An 11,964-nucleotide genomic window follows, 5' to 3' on the forward strand; every position below is an offset into this window, starting at 1 on the left:
CTTTTGAAAGTTCCTATCCACACCCACCTTTTGGGTGGAATAGCCAATACCAGGCGTGAATTTTTGAGCGTGAGAAGTTTTCTTTGTCTCCCTTTATGGCCCATTTGCATGTTTATGGCCGGTCTGGAGGATTGGTGCAGTTTTACCCAAAATATGGTACAAATAGTATGATGCATTTCACGATTACATAGTGTACATCATTGTTTGAGGAATAAAGACCAGATCATTTTGATACCAAGAACGAAAAATCTAGAAGATCTTAAAGCAGAGATACACTCATATACCTGAATAAGTCAAGTCAAGTCAAGTCAAGTTTATTTGTACAGCGCTTTTCACGATACAAATCATTGCAAAGCAACTTTACAGCAAATTAAGTTTCTACAATATTTAGTGGTAGCTTATCAGTGGTGACTGTCAATTAATGTACATATGGCAGAAATGTACGGAAAAATCAATTTAAGACGTAATAAAAAAGACGATGAACACTATTAACAGCAATTATAAAATAATTAAGATGGGGAGATGATAGTGGTATACTGCTTAGCATCTCCCTGATAGTGGGGGGAACCATTTGACAATTTAGCACCGATATAAATGTAGAATCTGTGGCGAGGTTTGTAATTTATATGCAAATGTCAAAGGCTAAAAGGGGTCTCTTAAGCCATAAAACCCAAACGATCGTACATGATCCTACGCAGACGCTACAACAACAACTCTGTTTCTCTGTATCTAATCTATTTTTTCCGGATAAAAATAGAAAAGATAACCTCAATATGACTTGGTGTTATGAATTTCAAGCCAAATTTGCCAGCTTTTAGTCTCCACCATATATGTAAGGAAATTTCTTTATTTTAGCTCTTTTTCAGTGGGGGAATCGAATCTGAAGATTCAAAATCAACCTGATTAGAACTGATTCCAAATTTGAATAGCTTACACTTCATCCACTATTCATCCAGCGTCTAGTAGAATTTTAGTGTATCTTACCAATTCTATTTGTACTACTACGTGGCCAACGACAATAGTACAAGATTGGTATTTGTGTTATCTGTGAGCAAGATCTGGGCATTTAAATACACGACCCAAGACAATGATTCTTATAATGAAACAGGATTTTATTGGTTATTCTGGTTATTCTTAAACTGGAGAGCTGACAGAATCACTGGCTTCACTCACTCCCACTTTACCCACTATCCTGTAGCGGATCAGGTACTGCTTTCCAGATATCAATCCAGTCAGAGTAAAGTCTTCATCAGCTGTGTCTACGACAAGCCACTGTTCCTCAGCTCCAGAATCTGCTTTCATCTGCTGGTACTCTACTCTATACTTCACTGTTTCTCCAGTCGGGGACTTCTGCAGTTTCAGGGACACAGTTTGGTCCAGAACATTCTTCACTATTGGTGTGGGTGGCTTGGACACTGGCTGGAACTGTGTATTTGTCAGATTCCCTTTTTCATACAGATAGATCGAGGAGCCTGGACTGGAGGAATCAGAGATTGCAGAAATAATGAAGCGCATTCTCGTTTCATCTTTATTGGCCTCTGAAAAACTTCTGAATTGAGATACGTTTTCTCTCATTTTTGAAGTGAAATCATGAGGGTTGAATGATTTTTGGACAGAAGATGTCAGGGTAAACTTGTTTACCTCATCTAACTCTTTAAAGGGGTCAGATTTTAGAAACTCATTCAGGGTTGAAAGATATGGGTCTTTGTATTTCAGAGATGTGAAGGTCAAGCACACCACAACATCAATATCAGGATCAAGGAGGCTGATGAGACTGTCTGAATCTTCAATTTGGATCCCCTTCAGTGTCTTGGTGTAAACACTCAAGAGGTGAAGTTGTAACTCTGTGTCATGTAACCACTGGTTAAGCATGCTAGCATTAAAAGGGGAGAGGTAGTGGATCTTCAGGATGTCTGCCAGTGACCTTTCCTCCATCCCTCCTCCTCGAATAGCAGGCAAGACTCTGGCCAGTGCTTTCTGGAGCACCATCTTATAAATGCTAAATGAACCCTGAAATGAGTCCAGCCTCTCTTTGATGTCACTGAAAAAATTTACCATTTTTCTTCTGGACAGGTCTTTGCATCTCCTCTCTACTTCTCCCAGCTTCTCTATTATATCTTCAGTGTTGGAAATGAGTTGCGTGCTGATTTCTCTCACTAACTGAGCTGCTTTTGAATCCAGTAGAGAAAGAGGATAGAGCCAGACTTTTATTGGCACGGCATTCTGTGGATTCTCCCTCAGCAGAGAGGGGAGCTTCTTGTACACCTCTAGGGCCTCTATGTACGTGGTGGGGTTCTGCTCAAGATGGACATCACCATGAAATGTGCAGGTGATTTTCTCAGCCTTTTTCTTATCCTCATCTTTCATTTCTACAGCTCCTTGTCCCTCAATGGAAAATCCAGGGATTTTCTTGACCATGACATTCAGTTCTCCCTCAATCTCCTGCCTGTTTTCATCTTCTACAAATGACCGATCAAACACCATGAAGGCCTGAGCTCCGTACAGCACAGCTGTGACCACATGAGTTGCAGTTTTCTGCTCAAACACCTGAGGGTAGATGAACTGGCCCAGATGAGTCATAGTGAGTTGTTCGAATCTTGAGGTTTCACTGTGATGCATTGTTATTCTGGACTGTTGGTTTGAAGATTTAGTGTTCCGCAGGTACTTGGCAGATCCTCCCACCTCAACTAACCCTCCCAAAAAGCTGGCCTTCAGGGAAGCACTTACATCCAGGAGACTGGACTTGGCAGAGAGAGAGTCCGAGCTACTGAACTTTAAATCTGTCATGAGCTGTGGACGACTGTCCAGATCTTCACTCAGTGATTTCTTATCCCACAGAGTAACACCTGAAATGAGAAACAATTTTAACAGTTACGTATGAGGATACAACGTATAACTGAAGTAAAAATGCATCCTGTATTTGTAAGAAAATTTTAAACTAATTTAATATTTGTGTGCTTAATTTTATTGTCTCAAATTGGCTATATAAGTACTTTTGGTAACACTTTATAATAACTTTAATAAGTTATTAACAAACAATGATTAACAGATCATTAGTTAATATATAGTCATTTAACTACAAATATGAGATAATGTGCTTGTAAATGTTTGCTAATGTACTCATTGTACATTACTTAATAATGTAATAAAGCAATCTCTCTTTAATAAAACACACCAGATTCAATTAATTAGACTCCAAGACCTGACATGAGTGTCAGCCAAAGGTGAAATTCAAAATGTGCAGTGCTGGGGCTCCATTTACATTTACAGAGGTTACTGTGGAAACTGCTGTTCCATAAGCGCCACCTACTGACAGACAGTGGATTCACACTTTTATCAAGCCTGTTTGCTGTGTTTGTTCAGACCAGTGCAAAACATTTTTGTTGTAAATCTTAACTGGTTTCTGGAGCAGTTGAAATGCCTATAATGTATCATTTTGACTCATCATATTCTATAAATAAATGTAAGGAATTATTAATATTTTAGCTTTGAGAGGAACCGAATCTGAAGATTCAAAGTCAACCTGATTAGAACTGATTCCAAATTTGAATAGCTTACACTTCATCCACTATTCGTCCAGTGTCTAGTAGAATTTAGTGTATCTTACCAATTCTATTTGTACTACTACGTGGCCAACGACAATAGTACAAGATTGGTATTTGTGTTATCTGTGAGCAACGTAACCAGATCTGGGCAAAGTTTAACTTTAAATACACGACCCAAGACAATGATTCTTATAATGAAACAGGATTTTATTGGTTATTCTAGATTACATTAAACTAAACTAATGAAAACACACACACACACAGGATGATGATTAACTGAGTTTGCATGAAGTCCCAAAAAGGTAAGATATTTGCTACAGTTCTTTAACTTGCAGCCTGAGAGAATCACAAAGCAGATATTTGTCTTATATTTACTGCTTAAGATCAATTCAGCACCAGTTCAGCAAGAGATGAAGCTTTGTTTGTTTACTTGCGTTTTGGTGACAGCTGAGAGGGGTTTCCCTTGTTTTGATCATTCGGCTGATGTCTTTTGGGAGAGCTTGGTGATGAATGGGGTTTCCTTGTGACACAGAGGCTTTGGCAGTTCTTCTGAAAGAGTCTGAGTTTGCAAGACAGGCTGTTGAAGATCTCTGGCAGTGACGACGTTTCAACGAAATGTTTGAGTTCTGGATGACCCGATCGCTTGATGATGCAGCGTGTGAGCGCAAATTGGAGCGCGATTAACACAAAGGCGAAAAGGCATTGAATCTGTTCGGACATTGGGTTTTTGATCAAGCTGCATAAGTCCGTCCCACAGATCGTTGTTCCAATCAGACACTGGCTGCAAGGCGGGGCCATGCCCCGCAAGGTTCTTCTTCATGCATAAATTAACATGATGCTTCAATTTATCACATGGGAACATCCTTGCCAGATTTTATTAATACTTCTATAAAGTTTCTTAATGCGAGTATCGTACATATTTCCCACTTCTCATTCATACCAAAGTTTTGCACATAAAATAAGTCACATGGGACCTTGCCAGATTGTATTAATACTTCTATAAAGTTTCTTAATGCGAGTATCGTACATATTTCCCACTTCTCATTCATACCAAAGTTTTGCACATAAAATAAGCTTTCATTCAAGCTCAAATATCGGGTAGTTTGCATACACATTAATAATCTTATCTCACTTAATCTCCGCTCAACAACTATTGCTCCTCCGAGCAACTCACATACCTGGAAACCTTAATCTCATAGCCGAATCTTCGTCTCATTTCTCATTCCAGAAATTCAGACATTTGGCTCCAGAATCAACATTTATCCTACTCAGGTCTCACCACAGATTAAAAATAAAACATGCTTCTCAAGAAGCCATTCTTAATTGCCTTGCCCCAAGCACGCTTCCAGGATACCTTACTGGCTGGAACTGTCTTAAAGCTAACCATTCCTTCTATCAGCTTCCTTTCCCATCAACCTCATTCATTCCTAAGATCCACATGTGTGCTTCTTAACCTACTATTCAGGGATCAACTTCTTCTATAAACAAACCACCGGCAACAATTGTCCTGCTATCTCTCATTCTCACGCATCCGTGCTATTAAAGGCTTATGAAAGCAAGAACCTGCGTAAACCATTAAATGCATTTCATTAACCACTGACCTATTTAGCCTCTGCATCCTCTCTATACGATCAGGCTATCTACATCCTGAGTCAGATCGAACCTTAGAGTCCATGTTCCTACTAGCATTCTTCGGCTTCCTACTATGCTCAGAATTCGCTCCAACTTCATCTACATTCAATCCCTCTATCCACCCCTTAGTGCCTTAAGATAATTCATATAAATTCAAGTCAAAGTCAATAAATTCAAGACTCTTGAAAAGACGAATAAAAGGACATACAATTTTGTGCAGACTACACTTTTATTTGTTAGCCTATCTCTCTTTCTTTCAGTAGCGGAAATGTGAGATTCTGGAAACGAGATCTAAATTTAGCGGGAACGGTCGGGTCGGGAAGAAAATTATTCTAAGCGGACAGCGGGTGAACAAAGAGTGAATATATAGCGGGAGCGGGTGGGTGCGGAATATAACCTTGCGGGAGCAGGACTAAAAAATAGTCCCGCGCAGACCTCTACTTCCATTATATGACTGACAGACTGCAACGGTTTGAGTTAAAAATCTTCGTTTGTGTTCTACTGAAGAAACAAAGTCACCTACATTGTGGATGCCCTGGGGGTAAGCAGATAAACATCAAATAAAAATTTTTGGGTGAACTATCCCTTTAACTATTCCATAGCTTGTTTGTGGCGTGGTCCTAGCTCGTGAAAGGGAGTTGACTTGTTAACTGAGGTTCGGGAGTGGGGCCACGCCCCAGACAATCACCTGACATCCTGAAACCTTGATATATCGGGCCGCCTCATACCATACTGTTTGTCTCCTTCTCTCGAACCCACCCTTTCCCTCCCTTTCTCATCCATTCAGCCATCCTTATCCCATATTTCTCTTTCTTTCAGGTTGTATCGGGGGGTCCTAATCGTCTGGCCTAAATATACAATCGAGACGATACCCCCACCCTGAGTCTCTCTGGGCCTACACTTCTAGATGCCCTGATCAACCTGACCATCATCTCATTCCATCTACCCCTTCATGCTCTTTCTACTCTTCCCTAACATCCTGTTCAATTAACTATTCCATAGCTTGTTTGTGGTGTGGTCCTAGCTCGTGAAGCCTATATTATTTTCACTGACTCTTCAAAATCTCTCTAATTTTTCTATTACACCTGTAACTCTGTCTCGGTTCTACTCTCCACAGTTTAGCACAAATTTAAACTTGTGCTTTGCTGAATTTTGCTCACAGTTGCACTTGGATCAACCGTTATCTGACTTGGATGCTGATCAACATCTGAGCCTCATGAATTCCACCTGGCTCAAGGTAGCAAATGCAACTGCCCCACTTAAGCCTCACAAGCACAAACCAAAATCTGAACTGTGGCAAAATTCTCATACCCGTTGTAACACAGCTCGTAGTCACGAGAAGAAGGAGGCGGGAACGGCGAACATTTAAAGACTTTAATAAAATAAACAAACACAAAATGAAAGTAAAGCGGCAGCCCCTCGCGGACGACTGCCGCACACAAAACACAAAATAAAATCCAGGCCTGGTCCTCTCTCGTCCAACACTGTCGTCACTCCTTTATCCTCCCGGAGCTCCTCCGAGAGACTCGAGACCGGTGAGTGGCGCAGGTGTCGTGCATTAGCATTTACTCCACCGGCCTCGCTCCGTTCCCACGGCTCTCGGCCCCGCCCCTCTCGTCACACCCGTCTCCTAAAACAAAACTGTAGAAAGGCAGAACGAAAAAGGACAGGCTGCATATCTCTTCAAATGTTTAAAGACTATCTTACATCTTAGCAGACCTTTTTGAAAAAAAAGGAGGTGATTGACAAGCTTAAACCTTCATTCTGTTCTAGTGATATCATTCACCCGAGATTTTAAAAATTGATTATAGATTTGATTGGGCAAGGTTTGGTGTCTCTTATTAATAAGTGTCTCCAAACTGGCTCTGTTCCTGCCAATCTTAAAGTGGCTATGGTCACTCCTCTGCTCATGAAGCCTTCACTGGATCCTTCTGTCCTAAAAAAAATTCGGCCAACTTCTGTCTTACCTTTCATTTCAAAAGTTTTGGAGAAAATTGTGCTGAATCAACTTCAACGTTTTCTGACAAGTAATTGTATTTATGAGGTTTTTCAATCTGGTTTTAACCTGATAGCCCGCACTGAACCCTCTTTGTTTGCACGTGTCAATGATTATGAATAGATTAAATGAAAAGGGACATAATTAATCTTGACAAACTATGTATCATTCTAAAGGTCTAAGCCTCAAGCATCGACGATAGATCACTGTTTTTCAATGGAAAGCTTATAAGGAATGTATTTCCTACATTTGTGTAAGCAGTACACATCAAAACATGCATAATAAAAATGCAGTATACATACCAGATTCATCGCAATAACGAGTCATAAACACATCCACTGCTGTAAATCCCGATTTAGTTAGAAAGGCTAGGTTCCACTGAACAACATCCCATAGAGCAACTTTAGTCCAACAAAACAATAACGTTGTAATATGGATGGTTATTCATTTGTTTACGTCTAATTTTTTCGAGGAGAGTTATTGTTTGTATCTGTTATGGAATAACTTACACTCAAAAAAACTGCGTCTTGGTAGTAAAAAAACAACATGTTTTTGTAGCATACTGTGTCACAAACAGAATGAGACCATCCACTAAAAAAAAAGTCAAAGATATGCGGAATCTCTTGTGACGGCTCGTGATGCAAGCTGTGACGCACCTGTCATCTGTTGGGGGCGTAACTTAGCGATCGGCTTTTTGCACAAATAATTTTTTTTTCCCCTATTAAACATTTTTCACGTATGTGTGTGTGTGTGTGTTTTGTGGGGAATGTGGCTGTTTCTGTATAATTACCATCTGTATGACCGGCCATCAGCATGTGCTTACTGACTGTATGACCAGCTATCAGTGTGAATGCTGTCTATATGAACGGCCATAAGAGTGTAACTATTGACTGTATGGCCGGCCATCTGTATGATTACCATCTGTAAAAAAACAAACATTCACTGTGGTACAATTTTTTTCAAGGCACTTCAGTGTCTATAACTTTTTATCTTTTTGAGCATTATCAACTCTATACTATACTATATTATGGATAGTAAAGCCTAAAGTGTCTTCTTTCCAAAGATACCTAAATTGTCACCTAAAAATACCAAAATGGGGGGAGCAGGTTAACAGGTTAAGTCTGCTCACAGCACGGAGTCAGCCCTTTTGAGAGTGTTAAATTATATTTACCTCTCTACTGATTCCAGAGACTCTGTGGTTCTTATTCTTTTAGATTTATCGGCCACTTTTAACACCATAGACCACTCCACACTATTATCTAGATTAGAGTCTTGGGTGGGTCTAAAAGCAAACGTTCTGAATCTATGGTTTCAGTCATAGCTGTCTGACAGAAAGTTTTTAGTGAAGCTGGGCTTCTCCTGCACCTCTGATCTGTGGCCTTCCACAAGGCTCTATTTTATCTCCCTCTCTATTTTCTCTTTACATGCTACCTCTCGTCTCTATTCTAAGGAAACATGGTGTGTCTTTTCATTTATACGCAGATGATACGCAAATCTATCTACCAATCAATAGAAAAAAATTCCACTGCGAATTCTTCTTTTCTGCAATGATTAGAGGAGGTTAAATCATGGCTAGCCCAAAATTTCCTCTTCCTAAATGAAGACAAGACCGAGGTAATTGTTTTCGGTCCAAATGAGAACTCTCAGTGTATAAGCCCTGAGCTGGAAAGTTTATCAGTTTTTAGATCCTTAGTGCGGAACCTAGGTGTTCTTGTTGACCAGCATTTAAAATTTGATAAACATATCTCTTCTGTTATCGGATCCAGTTTTTATCAGCTTCGTTTACTGTCTAAAATTAAAAACTTTTTCACTCCTAAAACTCTAGAAATGGCTGTTCATGCGTTTGTTACGTCTCGTCTAGATTACTGCAATTCTTTATATTGTGGTATAGTCTCAAAGTAATCTATTCCTTCAGTTTGTCCAAAACGCTGCGGCTAGACTTCTTTCAAGGTGTGGTAAACATGAACACATCACTCCAATTCTTAGATCCCTACACTGGTTGTCGGTTTGTCAGAGAATAGAATTTAAAATTCTTCTTTTTGTATTTAAATCCCTACGTAACCTAGCTCCTGTCTACCTCTCTGAACTTCTTCATCTCTACACTCCGTCTAGAAGGCTACGATCCTGTGACCAGGCTTTGTTGATAGTCCCTCACATTAGGCTTAAGCGTAGAGGGGAGCGTGCATTTGCGGTGGCGGGGCAACGACTTTGGAATACCCTCCCTTTAGAGATTAGAACAGCCCCTTCTCTGTCTGTTTTTAAGTCCTTGCTAAAAACGTATTTGTTTTCCTTAGTGTATTGACTACTGTTATATGGTTATTTTTCAAGGGGTTGTTTTTATTTTATTTATTTTTTTCTGGTCTGTTTTCTGTGTATTTTTTATAATCCTGCTCTTCTGTAAAGCACTTTGGTCAGCCTGGTGGCTGTTGTAAATATGCTATACAAATAAAATGAACTTGAACTTGTATCCTGGTATCACCACTGTCAGTGTTGCTCAGAATGTCTCTTATGATGGCATTATGTATCGAAATGGCATGATAATTGCCCATGGGTCTCTTTGTGGTCTTCCAGAATTTGCAAAAATTACTCAAATCTGTATAATCGAAGACAACCTGGCTTTCGTTGCCACAAAAATGTGTTTATGGTATCGAGAGCACTTCAGAGCCTTTGAATTGGTACCAACTCTGGATATTTGCTTAATTCCCCACGAGTTGAAAGACCCATACCCTCTTGCTGATTATATTGTTTGAGGTGTCTGAATGATTACGGTACACCTAGATAGATAAGATAAGATAGATAAGGTGTAATAACCAGCCACTGAAGTCATGTAGGACATATCAATGTATTAAGCTGCTTCAGCACCACTGTCATACCTAGTATGTACTACTTAGAGACTACTCTCCGGAGGATTAATATGAAAAAAATTTATTATTCAAAAATGTAATGTCTTTTTCATCTATTTAAAGGAATAGTTCCAAGTTAAAAATGAAAATTCTGTTATCATTTGCTCACACTCATATTGTTCCAATGTAGTTCTGTATGAGTTTCTTATGTTGAACATAGAATATATTTTGAAGAATGCTGGTAATCAAACAGTTGTTGGTTTCCATTGACTTCCATAGTAGGGACATAAATACTATGGAAATCAATGGGGCCAACAACTGTTTGATTACCAGCATTCTTCAAAATATCTTCTTTTATGTCCAACATAAGAAAGAAACTAATACAGAATGACATTGGAACGACATGAGGGTGAGCAAATGACAGAATTTTCATTTTTGAGGTGAACTATTCTTTTAATGTAAATAGTTACGATCGAGTCTGCTGGCATCTGCTGTACTCATATATTGTACTCATATATTGCTGTACTCATATATTCATCCCTCTCTCTCTTTCAGAAAAGTTTAACACGATGGGTACCCCAACCAAACTTCTAGTGATTTAAGAGAAAGTAATTGTGAAAGATTAAATCTCCCAGGTGGTATTCCAGACACATTTAATGACCTTAAAAGAGAAATCCAAACACAACTGAGAGTCCTTGAAGATTTCCGACTTTCAATTTCAAACTTTTAAACTTCCAAGATTTCAATTCAAAGATCCTGATTTTAATGAATTTGTCAACATCAGTTCAACTTCAGACATACAGGACAGAGCTACACACAAGGTCATTTTTTGACTTAATCTACAAGTATCCCTACTTCATCTGGGCCAGAAATAAATGAGATCTCTTCAGTATCATCCTGTGATACAGACATAATCTCATCCCCACAGTCATCTGTACTGTCAACTCCAGAATCTGTGTCCTCCGTTAGAAGTCAGGCATGGCCTGAAAGTTTTCCAAAACCACAGTTTAGTTTTGATGCAGAGATGCAACTGCAAAATGCACAATTTGCTTATCAAACTGATGGTACTCTCCTGAGCCCCAATACCAAGCTAAAGTCTGACATTTTGGATGCTTTAGCCTCAGTTCAAGTTCAAGGCATACCCTTCAAGTGCAGATCTTGATGATGTAGCTGCTACTTTGGTACGCAAGCACCCATGCCTCAAAGAAAAAGGCTCTGTGAGTGGCTACTATGGCTGGAAAATTAGTTTGAAATATAAGATGGCAAATTACAGGACAGAATTGAGAAACATAGGATGTTCTGAGCTAATCATCAACTCCCATAAGTGAAAAGGATCAATGGGAAGCCCTAACCAAGTGAAGAAACACAGAAAAGCTGAGGTACATAACTGCCCAGATTACCCACTGTGTGAAACAAAAGATACCCTTGAAAAGCAAAGGATTATTCTACTGTCCGAGGTAACTTTAAAAAAAAAAAAAAAAACACACACTCAGATTCCTTTACTTTTGAAATGTTCTTGTGAATGTGTTGCCCTGTACTACTTTTCACCGGAACCTTAACAAACCTATTCGACAAACCTACTTGTTATGATGCCAGACAGAATCTTAACAAGCTTTTTGGCTGCCAAGAACTATCTGAAAACAAAGAAAAACCATGAATCTATACAATGCAACTCCGTGACATACTGAAACACACATGCTACCACCAACTAAAATGGAATTCTGCTATTTAGATGTTGTTTTTCTTTATTCAGGTCCATCCTTCTGTTAAAGGAGTGACTAAGTGAATGAAACAGCAGGAAATAAGAGGGGAAACAGCTTGAAAGCATGATTGTAAGCTCCCTTCTTCGGATATTTGCCAAGATCAGATGAGAATGTTGGCTGGAGTTCTGCACCCGAACAGATTCCACAGGAAGGAAAGAAATTAAAAGTGGGAGACCATCACTGTG

At 39.3% G+C, this 11,964-nt stretch overlaps 1 protein-coding gene across 1 annotated transcript in view; it reads right to left on the reverse strand.

The window, feature by feature from the left end:
* Nucleotides 1-1,134: 1,134 nt before the first annotated feature.
* The window catches only part of LOC107732825 (stonustoxin subunit alpha-like), an 11,300-nt gene continuing 470 nt past the window's right edge, over nt 1,135-11,964 (reverse strand). The window contains exon 3 of the mRNA XM_016544244.1: nt 1,135-2,859. Within this exon, the coding sequence (XP_016399730.1) occupies nt 1,135-2,859 (1,725 nt within the window). The remainder of the gene's footprint in view (nt 2,860-11,964) is intronic.

Source organism: Sinocyclocheilus rhinocerous, unplaced genomic scaffold, assembly GCF_001515625.1.
Source record: "Sinocyclocheilus rhinocerous isolate Xijiao unplaced genomic scaffold, SAMN03320098_v1.1 scaffold3507, whole genome shotgun sequence".
Classification (NCBI taxonomy): Eukaryota; Metazoa; Chordata; class Actinopteri; order Cypriniformes; family Cyprinidae; genus Sinocyclocheilus; species Sinocyclocheilus rhinocerous.